Genomic DNA, 18,604 nt, shown 5'->3' on the forward strand with positions numbered 1-18,604 from the left:
TCATTCAATAGAAAAAAAAAAAAAAAAAAAAAAAAAAAAAAAAAAATTTATTGAAGCAAGATGTAGAGTGTTTTAAGTTAATTATTGAAAAAAATTGATAAAATATATACGAGTGTAAGGATATAAAAAAATATCTGTATAGTAATTATTAATTTAGTCAGCGCGGATAAATGGCTATTGTTAAATGTACAAATAATTAATTAATTAATTAATTAAAAATTACTTATTAAATCTTAACTATGTAGTGAATAGTTATTAACAATAATATATATATATATATATATATATATATATATATATATGTACATTATTTTACAATATATTAGTGTATTAAATGTATCAACTAAAATTATTTGATTATAAAAATCCAAATATAAAAAAAAATTAAATTACGTCTTTTTATTTACAAATTTACTATTTTATAAATTAAAAAATTGCACATTAAATTTTTTTCCCGTTGATTTTTGACAATCTATCCCGAGAAACTCTGTCGAAAAATAAAAGTCCTGCGGCACGCTCAACACTCTCAGGAGGCACTTGAAAGTTTTTTAGCGGCGTGTCGTCGTCAATTGCCGTATTAGGCATTACATAAACTTCCATTTCTAATTTAGAGTCATTAGTTTCACAGACTATTACTTTAAAAAAGTGAGTCGGTACTGCCACGTGATTAGTACCTATTACTTCATACTTTATGTATTTTTTTCCGTCGCCTTCTCGCCTGTAAAAAAAATTTAGTTGATTTTAAAAATTCAAAAAATTAATTAATCAAAAAATTATGATTATACTTTGGCAAGTAAAGAGGTCCAGTACAGACATACACATCCTTGTAAGTCTTAGTTAATTGCCTAACATATTTTTCCAAACGGTTCCATGAATTTCTATTGAAACCAGGTCCAACTTGTGGGGCCATATTTGAGAGGAAGAAAGTTTGCTGGATATTTTTTTGTGAATTTTTGTGATTTCCAGCAGCTGCTAAATGACCACGATCGTAGCCGCTTCCTTTATAATCAGCATTAGTTGATCTGATAAAAAATTTTCAAATACTATTTTATTTTTTAATTTATAAAAATATTGACAATTTTTTTTTTTTTATTTTTTTTAAACAATAAATTATTTTAAAAAATTACATTTATAATTTTTTTAAAATTCTAAAGATGAAATTTTTTAAATAAATTGTTTTTTATATCATTTGTTTTTTATAAAGTATTTCTTAATAAACTGAATCTATAAAATTATTAAATTTATATTTTTTTAAAACTTCTAAAAAAGAAATTTTTTTAAATAAATTTTTCTTTATAATTTGTTCATTTAAAAAATTCTAAAAATTATTAGATGTCATAATAATTAAATTACCTAAAAAAAGGATGAATACTTTCATCAGCTTTAAATTCACAAGATGCTCGATTGACATCATCACCACTTTTTAAATTATCTCTTGACAAATGTTCAAACACCCAATGAGCTACACGGTTTCTTTTGTCATATGCCAGGACAAAATCATCAAATGATCTTATATTGTCCAAACTTGGAAATCCATACTTCATAATCTAAAAATATATTTAAATTATTATTTAAAAAATTAATTTGTTAAATAAAATAAAAAAATTATCAAGTGATTGTTAAATTTAATGACATAATTAATAATGTCAGAAAATTATCAATAAAAAAATAAATATAACCTGTGAAACACGTGACGTTGACACTTTGGAGCTGTCATTATCACTAGGTACCATCGGCACAGCAGCTGACACAGTAGCAAAAAAAGGTAATCCTGGCATTTGTTTAATTTTTAAATTTTTTTCACCACTGTCACTATTTACATATTTATAATTACGTTCGTAATATGTACCCGCGTACCAACCACCAATACCCGCACTGGCGAGGGCCGATAATTTTGTTATAAAACTTTTCGCTGACATAATTAATTTAATTAAAAAAAAAAAAAAAACACTTTATATTAAACTCTTTACTCCAATAAAATTAATTTAAAAAAACGCAGTTAATGTATATATTTATCTTCTTGAAGAAACCATGTGCTTATGTTGTTTTTATTGATGAAAATACAGATAAGACTTGAGCTGACAGCTCACTCTAGTGGAGTTTAAAAAAATTATAACGACACAAGCTCCCTCTTCGGAGCGGGTAAAATTTAAATATGTGTTAATATTACAATTTTTTCGATGTTAGTAATTATAGAAAATATTTATTATTGTCAACTAATAAAGAAATAATTATGTACATTTATAATTAAAGGTGATGATAAAAATAGGAGACATCTAAAAATTTATCGTACAAATTATAAATAAATAAAAATATCAAAGAAAAAAAATAAAAACCTTTTTAGGTTTTAAACTCTGTAATTTTATTATTGAAAAGTGACTTGTACATGTCTACTAATTTTTATATAACAATTTCTGAGTATAAATATAAAATAGAAGACTTAATTATTGACACTTGTAATTTTATTTTAATTAAAAAAAAAAAAAAAAAAATTATTAATGATTGAAGCGGCAAAAAAATTTTTTTTTTGACAAAAAGTCAACATTTTATTTTATTTTACTTTGTAACGCATGGGAAGTTAATAAATATAATTTTTTAATTATAAATTTTAATAAAATTGATTTTTTGAGTTTAATTTAATTTTTAGTTTAAAATTTAATTTTTTTAATTAGAATAAAATTGCAAGTGTCAACAACTGGGTCTTTTACTTTATTGTACACTAGACAATTTTTAAATTATAAATATTTATTAAAAAAATAAAAAATTGTCTTAAGTGTGCAAAATTTATACTCACTATAAAAAAAAAAAACTGGAACAGAAATAGGTACAACAAATTATCATGACTCATCATCAGAATCTTTAGCGAGCACCAAATCATGCCCTGGTAACGAGGTAGGATCAAAAGTAGCCTGAAGGCACTTTTTAAAAATCATCCTGGCCTTTTTGCTGGACCTAGAAGGCGGAGAACTCGGAACAACATCATCTTGTTCCATGAGTTGACCATCAAAATGATTTCCGTCATCGCCACTGGTTCTTCTTTTACCAGCTGGGGTGAAAATAGACGCCGAAGAGGCTCCACTGAGCGTTCTGCCCGACGGTGTGGATTGTTCAGAAGGAGTCTCTGCTATAAGGCTAGATCGTCTTCTCCCAGAGCCGTCGCTGACTGGAGCAGTTCGATCTGAGTCGTTGTTAGTGCGTGGAGATTCGACGGCCTTTTCAGCCTCCCTTGGAGCTTTCTTGCTCTTGGTCATTGGAGAGTTGTCAGTGTTGACCGACTGGATCATACTGCTATTAGCGACGGAGCTCATTTTAGTTTTCTTCGTTGGCTTTTCTTTAGTCTTTGATGACTTAGCGCCTCTTTGCAAGGCGCCACGTTTCTTCACGGCTTGTCTTCGGTTGTGGATCGACGCATCCGAGAGTCCTGAGTTACCCAGGTCGGGGTTTATTGTTGATAATACCAAATTTGCTTCGAATGATATGTCTTTCAGTACGAAGACAACTGGCCTGTAATTTATTAATTATTTTATTTTATTTAATTAATTAATTTAATTATAAATAAAAAAAATTTTTTTTAAAAATTGCACTTCAAATTTTTAAAAATTTTCTGCATGTAAAATTTTATTAAAAAAATTTTTTTTTAATAATTTTTTTAATAAAAATAATTTTTAAATCTCTGCTAATTATATTTTAATTATTTAAAAATATTTATATACCTTCCAGCGACTTCAAATAATAAATGAAGCGGTCTTTCAACCAACTCAGCTATTGACATTATTGGCCGAACTTCCTTCATACAAAATGTAACACAAGCATCTTGACCTATTGTATATGTATCAAATTCACCAACTGCTAATGCGAGTTGAGTCCGAGTTAAATTTGATAAATCTGTAACAATTTAATTAATTAATTAATTAATTCTATTTTTTTCAATTGAAAAATAAAAAATAATAAAACTCACTAGAAGTGTCATTGACGTAATTCCTGAGTAATATTTTATCTGATGAGACATCTAATGTTATTTCAGTTAAATTTTGCTGAAAATTTTGTACCGCGTCTGACAAAATTTTCGGCTGAACTATCAAATGATTTGGAACATTATCTTTATTGTACGAAGCCTGTAAATAATTTTATTAGTACTTGAAAAAATTAAAAGATTGATTTTTTATTACCTGTAAATTTTCACAATTTAAAATTGCTAAGAGAAATGTTTTTCGTACGCTGTTTTTATAGTTGAGTACAATGATAAGTTTTGTTGCATTTGCTTGCAATTTAATATGACAGGTCTCTACTAATTTGTCCATAAGATTGGGTGTTTTGAAAGCGCTCATTGCTGCCTAAAAAAGATCAAAGTTGATAATTTTTAAAATTTTTTTAACAAATAAATTATGTCAAAAAAAAAAAAATGACATATAGCTGATTATTTATCAAGCAACTTACTCTCATAGAAACTTTGCATTTAGACGCATCATCTTCTTCCAAATTCCCGAAATTGTAATACGAAAAATATTGATCATTAAATGTAAAGTCACAGTACGCTGAATTAGTCATACTGACAGTGCGAAATGACAATGATCTCTCTTGAGGTAATACATATAATTCTTCTCCTATTTTTCCAAGAGCGTGTATTGCTCTTGCCAATACTAGAAAAAAATTATTTTTTTTAATAGAAATTTATAAACTCAAATTAAAACACTAGATAAATATTTTTACAGTAAAAAATTATGACACTGAAGTTAGCAGTCAGCTGTTAATTAAAAAAAATTTTTTAATAAATTAATTACAATAAAAAAAAAATGATTCTGAAAATTTTCACTTGTAATTTTTATTAATTTTCACATGTGAAATTTTTTTTATAATAATTTAATTGCTATAAAATTTTTAATATCTGTCAACTTCGGTGTCATAAAAAATTAACCTAAAATAAAAAAAACTTACTTTTCACATTGGCACCAGGTATGACACATTTCATTTTATAAAAAACCTTTTTAATGTAAAAAAAAATTTACTAAATTTAAAAGCCAATTATTAACAAAATAAATAAACAAATAAACAAATTAAATTATCTAAGTAGAAAACGTAAACATGTTGACATTTTTTCCCGCTCAGCTAATTTAATCGGAATATTATTTCAGAAAGTTTAAAAAATTTTAAGCTGCCCTCTGTGTGCAAATATTTAAACTACAAATGTATATTTTAATTTATTAGCTGCTGAAGATAATGACAGGAGTGTTTGACAGTACCACCCCGTTAATCATATAACATATAACCCTTACAATTGTCATCTCGAATATACTTGATAAATAATAAATAATTACATTTATAAATGCAGTAGTTTTTTAAAATTCATCAAGAAATTTTGAGCAAATAATTAATCATGGTGAGTAAATGATCTAGTGTGAAATCGATTATTATTATTATTTAGAAGGATAAATGTGAACATTGACAATTAAGTTGAATGTAACCTTGTTGTCACGGTAATTATTGATCAATTGTTAATAATTATTTATTTTTTCAGCTTGTCTTAGTACTTGGAGATTTGCACATTCCTCACAGATGCAGCAGTCTGCCGAGTAAATTTAAAAAACTGTTGGTACCTGGAAGGATCCAGCATATTTTGTGCACTGGCAATCTTTGCACTAAGGAGTCTTATGATTATTTAAAAACACTCGCCAGTGATGTTCATGTTGTCAGAGGTGATTTTGATGAGGTAAATCTCCTGCAATTTTTTTTTCATTCATTATTCATCTTTATAAAATAATTTTTTAATTGTAATTTTAATGACAGTAAAGTTAGCTGTCACTTGACAATTTTTTTATTTTTTTTTTTTAACAAATAAATTTGCTCCAAAAAATTATTTTTCAAAAATTGCATTTGTAGTTTTTTAAAATTTCTAAATGTCAATTTTTTCTTTGCCTTAATTTATTTGCTATAAAATTTTTAAAATTATTAAATATATGCTGAATTAATTTTCATGTCAATTACAACAAAAAAATGCTTCTAAAAATTTTTATTATAATACTAAAGTTAGCCAAATATTAATTTTTTGATTTTTTTTTAATAATTAAATTGGAGCAAAAAAATATTTTTAAAAAATTTCACTGACAGTTTTTAAAGTTTTTTACAAATAAAAAATTTTTTTTTTATTATTTTGTAATAATTTTTTCAATAAACAAAAATGATTTAAATATTTAATAAATTATTTCCAATTTGCAGAATCTCAATTATCCAGAACAAAAAGTCGTGACAGTCGGACAATTTCGAATCGGTCTATCTCACGGCCACCAAGTAGTACCCTGGGGCGACCCAGAGTCATTAGCGTTAATCCAGCGACAATTGGACGTCGATATTCTCATAAGCGGCCACACGCATAAATTTGAAGCTTACGAGCATGAAAATAAGTTTTACATAAACCCAGGATCTGCTACTGGCGCTTACAATCCTCTTGATACGTAAGTAATCAACTTTCTCTTTTATAACTTATTTTTTTTATTTTTATTTATCAACCACTGTACTTTTTACTGTCTCCAATAAGTTATGCAATTTTTTTTCTCGTAATTTTATTGCTAAAAATTTATTTAAAAAATTGCACGCATAAAATTTGTAAAAAACAACAAGTGCAATTTCTTAAAATAATTTACTTGTTAAAAAAAAATTCAAAAATCATTTTTTTAAATAAAAAACATTTAATTTCAGATCAGTCATTCCTTCATTCGTGCTAATGGACATTCAAAGTTCAACAGTGGTGACTTATGTTTACCAATTGGTAGGCGATGAAGTTAAAGTCGAGAGAATCGAATACAAAAAAAGTTAAACCAACCAAATTAATTGTTAATAAAATTATGACAATTAAGTTAGCCGATATCTAAAATTTTTAGAATTTTTTTTTAATGAAAAAATAATTGCAAAAAATTTTTTTAAAAATTTCACTTGTAAAAAACTTTAAAAACTAGCAGTGCAATTTTTAAAAAATATTTTTTTTTTTTAATTTAATTATTAAAAAAAAAAAATATTAAAAACGTCGGCAAACTTAAGTATTATAATTAAATTTATACATAAAAAATGAATTTAAATTTATACCAAGGGAAGCACTAATAATCCTAAAAATTAATTATTTTAATTACTTTATAAAGAAAGATCTTGTAAATAGCTCTAAGAAAAAAAAAAAAAAAAATAAAATATTAAATTGTAAACAAAAATATCCTTGATAAAAGTCCTTGATATCTGTTTACAATTTATTGTGAAACCGATTACGATAGTTGAACTTTTCTAGTACTAGTTAATAAGTCTGCTGAGTATCAAATCAGTTGAATAAATTTTATTTCATTGAGCGATACTTGCAACAAGTCACGTACGCGATAGAATGTACGTCAACCAGTTTGTTTACTGCAAATCAAAAATCATTAATGACGCCCGCTAATTTATTAATATCTTATCTCATTATTTATAAATTTGAAATTGATAATAATAACGTTTTTATTAATCTAATTTATTTAATTGTTTTTCCCAGACGGAGGTCAAGAACTAGAGACATCAATGCTCACAAGAGCCGGTACTAAAATTAGCCTATTAATAGCTGGATGCAATTTTAAATATTATCTGTAAAAAATCATAATTACTGTCTCTAGATATTTAAAAGCGCAATTGCGACGCCAATGATGATGAGCTTGGTGGAAATAAATAAAAAAAAAAAATAAACAATAACACAAAGAAGATAAAAGGGAGTAAATTTAATATTAAATACGCATGCGTAGCGGATAAAGTGGGAGGACGCCGCGGTTTAATAAAAAGGATACTGTCCGCGTATTTGCGATTAGTTTTGTACACAATTTACTGCCGATCATTACCGATTTAATTTTGTTAATTTATTAAAATATAAATAAATAAACAAATGGTTTCTGCATTTTTAAGACGCGGATTGCAGTCCGTTTTTTCTAAGAGTGTTAACATCGATAAGCGAGTTTTGCCGAAAACGATCGCTTTATTTGCCGATCAGAGGCCCATTAAACAGGTAAATATTTTTGTGAAATTAAAATTAGCTGACAGTGAAAAATATTTTTTTTTATTAATTTAATTAGCAATAAAAAAATTGCACGCTTAGTTTATAAATTTTTTGCATGTGCAATTTTTATTTTAATGATTTTATTAATTAAAAAAATTCTAAAAATTGTCAGCTGTCTGCTAAATTTATTTTTATAAATTTTTTAATTATTTATCTGCTTATCGGTATTAATTTTTACCCATATTTGTTTTTAATATTATAATTATAGTTATTAAAATTATATTACCAATCTGCTTTTATTAATTTAATGCAGTTTTTTTTTTTTTTTTTTTGTGTCAAGCTTTAAAATATGACTGCAGATGAAAACATTGTAGTCGTTGAAATTTAAGTTGAAAACATCAGGTTTTACTGCGCAAAATATTCTGGAGGAGGGTCGTCCCCTTTCTTTAGCCGGTCGCGTTGCTATGGACTGTAAAAAAAATCGGAAAAAAATATAGAAGGCTCTAGAGGCTTAAAAACACCGCTTACACATGCAGTTTTTATAATAATAATAATAATATTGTTATTTCACTTACTTGATCGAGATAAATTTTGGAGTTAATCCAAGGTGATCGACATCGGTATTAAAATCCTTCGATCGTAGGCTGTTTTTAACGAATCTCATTTTTTAAATTTGAATTTTAAATCGAGTGCTCTGAAAAAGGTCATGAGTCAAGTAAAGTTTGAAAAAATTCATTTGAATTAGTCCTTGATTAAGAAATCTAATTTTAAATTATTCAAAATCTATCTAAGTCTTTATTTATATGTTAATCAAAAAAAAAATATGACATTATTGCCTTGGCATTTAAATTAAATATTATAATTTGTTGAAAAAATTTTTAAAATACTTCTAAATTATTTTAAATAATTATAAATTAGATTTATTAGGGGTGAATCGAATGTAAACAAAATATAAAATTATTTTAAAGAGAAAATTTAATAAGTTTGTATGTTAGCGGATTTGTTTCGTAATCTCTGTCGGGTTAATGCACTTACGTGAACTCAATATGTAGAAAATTGCATTTACAAGTTGCAATACTACTTATGTTTTATAGAATAGAAAACTTGTTCATTTAATTGATTCTTATTCAATATAACAAGTTGAAAAATAAAAAATTTTCTGTACCTTGATTAAAAAAAGGCATTAAAAATTATTTAAAATAAATAATTTAAATACTTTTAAATTTCTTTTTTTATGCAGATAATTAATATTGTCAATAATAAAAAAAAAATTTTTTTTTTTTTTTCAATAAATTTCTTCATATTCTCAATTCCAAATAATTTCTTCTTTATAAAAATTTATCGCAATTTTTTCGTACTGTAAAATAAAAAATAAAATTCTATATTCTGTAAAATATAAATAAAAAATTAAGTTTGATCAGAAGAAAAATAAATAACAACTTACCGTTGATCAAATAAAACTTGCAATGCCATATTAGAACATCAGCGTTTACCTGAGAAAAAAATCCCCTGTAAAAAACTTTAAAATCAATAGCTTGATTGTAATTATATTCAACTGATAATGATAATTATCATTATCACATATGCAATTATGTTAATCGCCGTCTGGCGTATTAAACAGTGAGTAATATTAAAATATAAATTTAAAATTTTTCAGCCATTTAACTCAACAATGATAAGACGAATGTCGAGCAAAAGGAATGTCCATCAAAGCCGAGCTTCAGCATCTGTGGACGAGGAAAGCGACAGTGATAGTGACTCCGATGAAGAACGTGACCTAGTGAGTCTCATATTCATTAAAACGATTGACAATGCGATAAAAATAGCTCGGATTTAATTTACAAATTTAATTTATAAATTGACTGATCGTTCTATCCGGCTTGCCATTTATTGAGCTCCAAAATATTAATTTAATTCTCAAAGAACAGTAGATACATCCTCTTGTTTAACTCATAGTTCATGTCAGGTCATAACTCATAACTCTGCTGTCCCAATTGCTTGATAAATTTATCCAAGCAATTTTTTAGTTGCACCAAATAGATAACGCTGCAATGAAGTGCAAAAATACTTTCTATTAATTTTAATTGTCGTGCAAAGTTTAGCGGGAAATACTTGCTGCAATGCCTGTACATAGACTGCATAAGTTTTCTATGAAAGTATCAGCCGGTCAACGACGCTAACGGTGCATCTTAAGCCGCTGTCCTTGAAACTGCATCAAAACACCGCTTGGTGTTTTCCGTGAAATTTTATCCTGTAATCTGAAAAAAAAAATTATTTTAGTTTCATTTAAATAAACTGACTCACTCTTTTTATTTAAAACAAAAAGGAAACTGTATTGATATAGTTTAAAAGGTTATCGTCAATGATATCGAGCTAGTGTTTATCAACCTTCACCCAAATATCATTTTTACTTAAATCGAGTATAGTAATTATTCGCGTTAGCATATTAATATATTAACTTATGAATAATTATTAGTTACAAGCATTTGCTAATGATAAGTACGTGTTTTACTCTTTGATTACTCAAGATAATCATGCTTTGTCTATTAATAGAATAATCGCTGATTTATGAATTAATAATTGTAAAAAATAAGTAAATAAATTTTCTATTTTTTTATAAGAGAGAAAAAATTATTGGTAGAAATTTTTTATGATGTAATTTTGGAGTTTTATCTACTTGATACAAAATTATGTTAGGAGTAACACAGATTTTATAACTGTTTTGCAGATGCTCAAATAAAGGCATGTTAGCAGAACTTTATTTGATATTTGATAATTTTTTTGACAATTTTTAAATTTCTTCAAGTCAAATTTTTTTATAATTTATTTTTTAAAAAATTATGACATTAAAATTAACACTTGACTACTTTTTAATTTATACACTTTTCAACGAGCTGTAACTCCGAGAAAAATGATCGTACAGCAAAAAAAAAAAAAGCAAATTGTAGCTCCAAGTGTCTAGTTTTCAGATATGACCATAAAAAAATTTTTCCAAATTTTTTTATCATCTTAAAAAAAGTCTACGGGCTTCAAAAAATTTTTTTTCATTTTAATAAATTAATTATAAATTATACTTAGGGTCAATCAGTTTTTTGGCGAAGAAAAATGAGAACATTACACAGCCACTTGGACGTTAATAAGGATGGAGTAATAAGCTACGAAGACTTTATGCTTCTTGCAGACAGATTCGCGGACATTGGTCATCTTACTCCGGAGGCTAAAAAAGAATTTCAAAAAGTTTTAAGCGTAAGTATTATTTAATCAATAAAAACAGAAAGTAAATAAACAAAGAATAAAACCTTGAAATTGTTTGCATAAATAAAATGCGGGTTCCATTTGAATAAACGATTGGTTTATTGTTTGTAGGACATGTGGCAAGAACAATGGGGAGAAATAAGTCCCTACAATCTGGTGGGTGTGGAGCAGTACCTTGAAGAAATGCATCACGTGCTTAACGACACGTCGCTGAAGAGGAAATGTCACCATTTTCTGCCTTTCCTTTTCAAGGTACGTAAATATTATTGTTTTTATTCACAATTTTTCAATTGTTTGTTTGTTCAGTTACTTGATAATATTTATTATCTGCTTGCAGGCGGTTGACAAAGATGGCGACGGAGAAATATCTGTGGAAGAGTACAAATTATTTTTCAAGTGTTTAGATATTGATAACGATGTAAGTTTGTTTTTTTTTTTTTTATTAATTAATTAATTCATTTTTCGGCTTTTTAATTATTAAAACGGCTACTTACAGCACGCGGTGATCTCCTTCGCCCACATCGACCAGAATGAAGATGGAAAAATTACAGAGACAGAGTTTATGAGACTGGGCCGAGAATTTTTCCTGACTGAAGATCACACTAAACCCAGCAAGCACTTCTGGGGTCCATTAGTTGACTAGAAGTTTTTAAAATAAGTTTTTAAGCGTATTGTGATAATTAATATATATACTTACATACTGCCCGAGTCGGTGTCTTGCTTTATAATTGCACTGATCGATTCATAATCACCGTTGAAAATTATATTGTACTTTTTTCAATCTTAAATATCATTTTTCACTGCACTTATATATTAAAGATTGCTAATACGATATATTTTAATCAATAATCTTTGAAAGTTGTAAAAATTTTATAAGTATTTGTATAATAAATATTTTAAAATACTTTTTGTGGTTTTTTTTATGACATTTTGAATTTTTTTGTCATTTTATAACAAATAAATTATGGTTAAAAAAATTTGACATAAAATTTATAACTCTTTTAGAATTTTATGGCAATTAAATTATTATAAAAAAAAGTTTCACATGTGAAAATTAATAAAAATTACAAGTGAAAATTTTTAGAAGCATTTTTTTATTGTAATTAATTTGTTAAAAAAATTTTTAAAATTAACAGCTGACGGCTAACTTCAGTATTGTATTATACTTGTCAGTTTAAAATTTCGCCCGCAAAAATTTGAACTGTAGGTGGCGCAAGTGTAAGTTTCTAATTCTCAAATTTGCAAAATCAACACGACACTTTAGTTTTTAAGCTTCTGAGGTTATGTGTCGTGTTATTGTTCACAAGTCAAAAGTTGTTGTCATAAATTAATTATAAAAAAACTGAAAATTTAATTATTATAAATAAAAAAAATGGCCTCAGCAATTTCATCAGCTGTTGATAGCTTACATTCAGCAATACAATCAAATATTATTCCTAATCAAGAATATTTATTACAAGGATCTGTACTAGACACTGCAGTTGAGGTTCTACTCCATCGTCTCCGAGGGTTGTGTGACAATGTTGACAGCGGAACAGAATCTTTCCATGATCATGAGGCATGCTTTAGCATAAGAAGGTATTTATTTAAATTATTAATGAAAATTTTTACCAAATAAATTGGAGCGTAAATAAATTCGAAAAAAAATTGACATGTAGAAATTAAAAAAAATTAAATTATAATAAAATTAACTTTAAAATTATTAAATTAAAACAAAAAAATATTTTTAAAAAATTGCACTTGCAGTTTTTGGAGTTTTTTATATGTGCAAATTTTTTTTTTATTTTTTTGCAATAATTTTTTTATCAAAAAAAATAATTCATTTAAAAATAAACTATTTTTTAGCGGACCAACAGATCCTCCAGTGTCACTAAGAGTCAGGCGAGCAATTGACTATCCAGACATGCCGTTCCAGCTGAGATACATCGGACAACCTGAACTGGGAGACAAATCAAGAGCGGCAGTGGTTCGCAGCAGTATTGACGTCGGTACGAGCAACACCGTGATCGAGTTTCTCACTGAAATGGGCTGCAGACTCGACTTCGAGTACATCATCAGAGGATACATGTTCAGGAAAGGGAGAATGAAGATCACCGTGTCGAAAATTTTTAAAATGCCTCAAGGAAAAGTCATGGACTCAATGGAGGCTATCTCTTCGAGTTATTTAGTTGAGTTAAGTGTTCTAGCGCCTCGAGGTCAGGATGCTATTGCTGAAGACATGCGGGTTTTTGCTGAACAGCTGAAACCTCTGGTGCAGTTGGAAAAAATTGACTACAATAGACTGTAATTTATTTATTTGATGACAAATATAATAATTAATTTGTAATTTGCCAATAAATTTTTTTATAAAATTATTTTTTAAAATAGTTGTAAGTTAATCCGACATTTTTTGATAATAAATTGATTTGTAACAAGTATAAATTTAAATTTAAATATTTTGGCGGGAAATTGTAAATTTTAGTTCCACCGCTACTCACCAGGTAGCGCTAGTATCTGTCATTATTTCATTACAAACTGCAATCGAATAAAAAAACCTCCATTTTAGATTTAACACTTGTATTAAACACACTCAATACCAGTCATTTGGATTTGTTAAATTTAAGTTTAAATTGTTATAAATAAAATTTTAAATATCAGAATTTAGTTTTCCACGTGTCAAATACTCGTTACAATAGGTAAGTACTCATAAAAAATTAATTAGCACTTATTATTTTATATATTTAAAAAAAAACTGTCCGCCGAGTTGTGAAATTTATTGACGGCGAATTTCAACATCACACAAACACTGTTATTAAATAAATTAATAAATGCAAATCAATGTTTATTTAAGAATAAAATTTTTTTATTCCCGTGCTGTTTCTCAACAATAATTGAAGTGTACTAACTATCATAAAACACATTAATTCCCGAGCAATAAATTACTGTCAATACTGGTAGCATGAAAATGGCGGACAATTTGCGGCTTTGATGTGCTTGTGTGCTGTTGACACTCGGCTCGCTATTTTTTTTTTATACCTGTCAATTGAAGTTGATATAATTAATTGATGAATTTTTTTTATGTAGGTTCACACAATGTCGCGTTATCGCGAGTGGGATTTATCATGCAAAGTGTACGTCGGTGATTTAGGCAGCAGTGCTAGCAAGCATGAGATTGAGAATGCATTCAGTAAATACGGACCTTTGAGGAATGTTTGGGTGGCTAGGAATCCACCGGGCTTCGCCTTTGTTGAGTTCGAGGACCCTAGAGACGCTGAAGATGCTGTTCGAGGCCTTCATGGAACGTAAGTTTAATAATTTACTATTTGAAATAGTCAATTATAGTTTTAAAAATTTTTTTGAGGCACTGAAGTTGATTTAAAAAATTTTTTTAGCTACTAAATTATTATGAAAAAAATATTTTTCAGTGTAACAATTAATCTAGTAGCTGTATTCATAATTTATATTATTAAGAAAATTTTTCATATATTTATATATATTCTTCTAGATATCTTTTATTTATTTTTTTTTTAATTTAGAAGCTTAATAAATGAAATTAACATTTGATTGTTAAAAAAAAAAAAAAAAAATTATTCATCTTACAGCTTTATATAAATAATTAATTTTTAGAAAGAATTTTTATATGTAATATATTTTTTAATTTTTATTTATTAAATTAAATTAAATTTATTTCAATTAAAAAACAGGAGATGCTGTGGCACAAGAGTGAGAGTCGAAATGTCATCAGGAAGAAGTCGCCGTGGAGGCGGAGGAGGTCGTCGACCGGGTCCACGTTACTCTAGGTGCGTATTATTATATAACTACTATAATTACAAGAAAAAAGGCCATTACTGGGTATGTAAATTGCTACTTAATGTACCGAACATTTTAGCATTGATTATTATGTAATATATTTGACTTAAAGAGATTTTTTGCCCTTAAAAATAATGCTAGCACTTGGGCATTGTTTTTGTCACTATATTTTATTTCGAGTTTTAATTTTAAGCACACGTACTTATTTTCGATATATTTTTTTGGAAATTTGTAGGTCACGATCCCGCAGTCCTCGTAGAAAATCAATTGGCCGATACCCCAGGTAATTTTATTATCTTTAAATTAATATTAAAAAATCTTCATCGATTGACACGAGGCCTGGGATGAGCCGGCGGAGGGTAAAATAAATAAATAAATAATCTTTTATTTTCTGTAGGTCGCTGTCCAAGAGCCCAAAGAGATCCCCAGTCACAAGATACTCCAGGTATGAATTATTTACGTAATTATCGGTATTGTAAAGTATTTCAGATCGTTTTACCGGTCCAGTGGTCATTGAGACGATGTGCTACTAACAGTACGTATGGAATTATGTTGATTAGATTTGCACGGACATTATTATTATTGGTAGTTGTTGGTCTGACAATAAACTTATTATTAAATAGAATAATGAATTATTCAGCGAACGAAAATTTTATCTATCAAATTTAATTTAAGAGTAACACGATAAATATCGCACATATGCACTCGTTCAACCAGATTATAATTTTATTTAATTGTTTAAAAATAGGGTAAATATTTTCAAGTGGGATCAATCATTTTAATTTTAATTTTAATTTTTTTTTTTTTTTTTTTTTTTTTTTTTTATATAAATAAAATTTCTATTTGATTTTATTAATATATTTTTTTATTTGTAATTTAATTGATAAAAAAAATTAAAAAATCAAAACTTGTTAAACGTCGACGAATTTTAGTATAATTAATTTTTCACCTAATTATGGCTCATAATAGGGTTGACCCCACTAATAAATAATTACCAAAAATAGTATTTGATTTAAAAATTATAATTTATTATTATTATTTTTTTTTTATTTACTCAGGTCATCGTTCATCGTTCGTTGAATCTGAGATTGAATCATAAATAAGCGCATCAGTTATTAATGATATTTAAAAGCTAGTGTTCCTGAGAATAATAATATATAAATAATTATTTATAATTTATTTTGGTAGTTAAAGCAATTTATCATAGCGTTAATTAGATTGTAGATTTTTATTTAAATTCAGAATCCCAACACATGATGTCTCATTTGCATTAGAGTGGGCAGTCTAGGACCATCAATAGTTGAATTAATAATATTAAATAAAAAAAACTGAATTTATTATTTATTTATTTTGAATAATAAAATAATAAAAAAATTGATAAAAATAGTGGCACGGAGTATGAATACGTTGATTGTTATAATGGTAAAACTGACCGTTACAGATTCTACCGGTGTCAACTCCTAGTTCTACATGTCTCCCCGCCACTACTACTACTACTTCTACTACAGCCACCGTGAACAATAAAGCCTATCAATCGAAACAGAACTTAAAAATAAAAAACTAAACAAATGAGTTTAAGTAAAAGCTTTAAAAAAAAAAAAAAAAAAATCTAATAGAATAAATAAAAAATAGCCTGCCTGCCCACTAACTTCCCACCAGTCACCATCAGCCACCAACCAAGCCACCGATAGCAGCCAGTCGTCCGTCAGATCAGACAGTCCGTTGCTGTCCGTCAGAGTACGTCAATTACCCTTCAATAAGCCAACTTCGGGCTACCGCAACTCTTCTAAGTCGTCTAGGAGCATCGTTATCCATCAATCAGTCAATCAATCAGACAAGCCAACGCGATATGAATGCTAAGATCAAAATATTCAGCGCGTATCGTCCCAACTTCTACTACTACTACTACTACTACTATTACTGCTACCGTCAACCGCAGCGTTTTTATTAGCTGAATAACAAACAATATATCTATATCACTGCGACCGCATCCAAACGTCGGCGATCGAGCAATGCAATAATGATCACCTACACAACCATCCTAAATTTTCACCCAACCAAGTACCACCAACCATCACCACCAACCACCAATACTACTACTACTACTACTACCACCACCACCACCACTACCACATGCTCACAGTTGTTTTGGGTATCTCACCGATTTTTAAAAATTTTACTCCAAAATTTATTTATTAATATTTATAAATAAAAGCTGAGCCAACGAGTTTTATCGACATCATTAGACATCACTAACTATGCGTTTATTCACGCTTATTTTTACATGCTTCATTTTTTAATTATTTCCTCGTTTGCTCAGTATATACTCCAATTTATTTATTAATTTTTTTTTTTTTTTTTTTTTATTACTATAAATTATTGGACAGCATCTTACAATTAACTTATTAATTTTATTAGTAATTTGTTAATTAATAAGAGCTTTAGCTGTTAGTTTCTGATGTGATTTTTATACTTTGTGTATTTAAATAATATTTGATATTGTTTGGTACTTGCGCTCTTGATAAATTATTTTTTTTTTTGTTCATTAAATTCAAATAAACACTATCAAATATTGTTTTCAATTAAAAATATACTTTAATTAATTGATAAACATTATACTAATATTTTACTTGTGAAATTTTAGGTCACGGTCCCGCAGTCCTCGCAGAAGATCTTTGACTCGCAGTCGCAGCCGAGACCGTCGTTCCCGCTCGGAGTCTCGTGACAGACGGTACTAATAAATATAATAAATATCGATGATTATCAATGTTTAAACATTCAAGGTCATTTTTATTATCATTGATTATTCAATTGCAGTTAAGTGCTATCATCTATCAATAATAAAGGACGGATTAAAAATGCAATTATCAATTAAATTAATTGATTAATTAATTATTATATCTAATACGCTCACGTTTGTGTATTTAAGCTCACTAAGTATCACATTAATTATAAATAACAAAAACAATAATTACGATATAAATACTGTGTGTTAAATAATTATCATTTGTTAATTTAAGAATCAAGGTACAGCGATTTTTTCCATATATTTAAAATCTGTAGCTTCGATTAGACTTGTACATTTTTTTTACGTAATTGTGAGCTTATTTTTTTAATATCTTACATAGAAAGAACAAGATGACACTGGATAATATCCCAGATTACAATGAGTATAATCCAGATATCACCCAGTATAATCCAGATATCACTCAATATAATCTGGGATGATATCCAGTGTCATTTGTTTTTTTTTTTTTTTTTTTTTTTTTTTTTTTTCGTGTAGGATCTGACTAAATAATTATACATAATTTGGCTTTACTTTAACGCGGACAAAGAAATTATTTTTCTTATTTAATAACAGTTAATCAGTCTTATATTGTGGTATTAACTTGTATTATTTTGTATTCTATCAGTTAAGGATATTCCAATAAAAAATTTGCTTATATGTATTTATTAATCACTATTATTCATCACTTGATATATTTTTTTAATATAAAGCTTATTAAAAATGTAACCGTTTATTATAATTGTAATTATTTGACAAATAAAAATAGTTCATAG

At 27.3% G+C, this 18,604-nt stretch overlaps 6 protein-coding genes across 11 annotated transcripts; 4 read left to right on the forward strand and 2 right to left on the reverse strand.

Moving 5' to 3' along the window:
* Window positions 1-384: 384 nt before the first annotated feature.
* On the reverse strand, window positions 385-2,042 carry Endog (endonuclease G, mitochondrial). Its single transcript, XM_074242318.1, has 4 exons — window positions 1,680-2,042; window positions 1,354-1,547; window positions 786-1,022; window positions 385-718 (listed from the first exon to the last, which is right to left on the reverse strand). Exons 1-4 carry the CDS (start codon window positions 1,917-1,919, stop codon window positions 442-444), a joined length of 948 nt encoding a protein of 315 aa, XP_074098419.1. The 5' UTR covers window positions 1,920-2,042; the 3' UTR covers window positions 385-441.
* Window positions 2,043-2,198: 156 nt separating this feature from the next.
* Window positions 2,199-5,116, reverse strand: Rad9 (cell cycle checkpoint control protein Rad9). Its single transcript, XM_074242309.1, has 6 exons — window positions 4,936-5,116; window positions 4,438-4,640; window positions 4,170-4,334; window positions 3,959-4,115; window positions 3,714-3,885; window positions 2,199-3,504 (listed from the first exon to the last, which is right to left on the reverse strand). Exons 1-6 carry the CDS (start codon window positions 4,967-4,969, stop codon window positions 2,838-2,840), a joined length of 1,398 nt encoding a protein of 465 aa, XP_074098410.1. The 5' UTR covers window positions 4,970-5,116; the 3' UTR covers window positions 2,199-2,837.
* A 104-nt stretch (window positions 5,117-5,220) lies between these two features.
* Vps29 (vacuolar protein sorting 29) lies at window positions 5,221-7,177 on the forward strand. Its single transcript, XM_074242349.1, has 4 exons — window positions 5,221-5,377; window positions 5,516-5,707; window positions 6,214-6,449; window positions 6,694-7,177. Exons 1-4 carry the CDS (start codon window positions 5,375-5,377, stop codon window positions 6,809-6,811), a joined length of 549 nt encoding a protein of 182 aa, XP_074098450.1. The 5' UTR covers window positions 5,221-5,374; the 3' UTR covers window positions 6,812-7,177.
* A 637-nt stretch (window positions 7,178-7,814) lies between these two features.
* Cbp (sarcoplasmic calcium-binding protein) lies at window positions 7,815-12,158 on the forward strand. The gene is made up of 6 exons (XM_074242326.1): window positions 7,815-8,008; window positions 9,657-9,779; window positions 11,078-11,245; window positions 11,366-11,506; window positions 11,592-11,672; window positions 11,751-12,158. Exons 1-6 carry the CDS (start codon window positions 7,889-7,891, stop codon window positions 11,895-11,897), a joined length of 780 nt encoding a protein of 259 aa, XP_074098427.1. The 5' UTR covers window positions 7,815-7,888; the 3' UTR covers window positions 11,898-12,158.
* A 367-nt stretch (window positions 12,159-12,525) lies between these two features.
* On the forward strand, window positions 12,526-13,618 carry Med18 (mediator complex subunit 18). Its single transcript, XM_074242336.1, has 2 exons — window positions 12,526-12,832; window positions 13,100-13,618. Exons 1-2 carry the CDS (start codon window positions 12,627-12,629, stop codon window positions 13,539-13,541), a joined length of 648 nt encoding a protein of 215 aa, XP_074098437.1. The 5' UTR covers window positions 12,526-12,626; the 3' UTR covers window positions 13,542-13,618.
* Window positions 13,619-13,785: 167 nt separating this feature from the next.
* Window positions 13,786-18,026, forward strand: LOC141527107 (RNA-binding protein 1-like). Of its 6 annotated transcripts, XR_012479144.1 has the most exons (8): window positions 13,786-13,929; window positions 14,318-14,535; window positions 14,938-15,033; window positions 15,279-15,326; window positions 15,441-15,488; window positions 16,485-17,195; window positions 17,688-17,774; window positions 17,861-18,026. XR_012479144.1 is itself a non-coding variant. In XM_074242418.1 (7 exons), the coding sequence occupies exons 2-7, from the start codon at window positions 14,327-14,329 to the stop codon at window positions 17,862-17,864; spliced, it is 492 nt and encodes a 163-aa protein (XP_074098519.1). In that variant the 5' UTR covers window positions 13,786-13,929; window positions 14,318-14,326; the 3' UTR covers window positions 17,865-18,026. The 6 variants fall into 6 exon arrangements, 4 of the variants coding, with proteins under 4 accessions (XP_074098519.1, XP_074098508.1, XP_074098542.1 ...); XR_012479143.1 differs by having other exon boundaries at window positions 17,688-18,026; XM_074242418.1 differs by lacking the exon at window positions 16,485-17,195.
* The last annotated feature ends 578 nt before the right edge of the window (window positions 18,027-18,604 follow it).

The sequence above is a fragment of the Cotesia typhae genome, unplaced genomic scaffold, assembly GCF_013202065.1.
Source record: "Cotesia typhae breed Kobodo isofemale line unplaced genomic scaffold, CoteBio_Ctyphae contig_11, whole genome shotgun sequence".
NCBI lineage: Eukaryota > Metazoa > Arthropoda > Insecta > Hymenoptera > Braconidae > Cotesia > Cotesia typhae.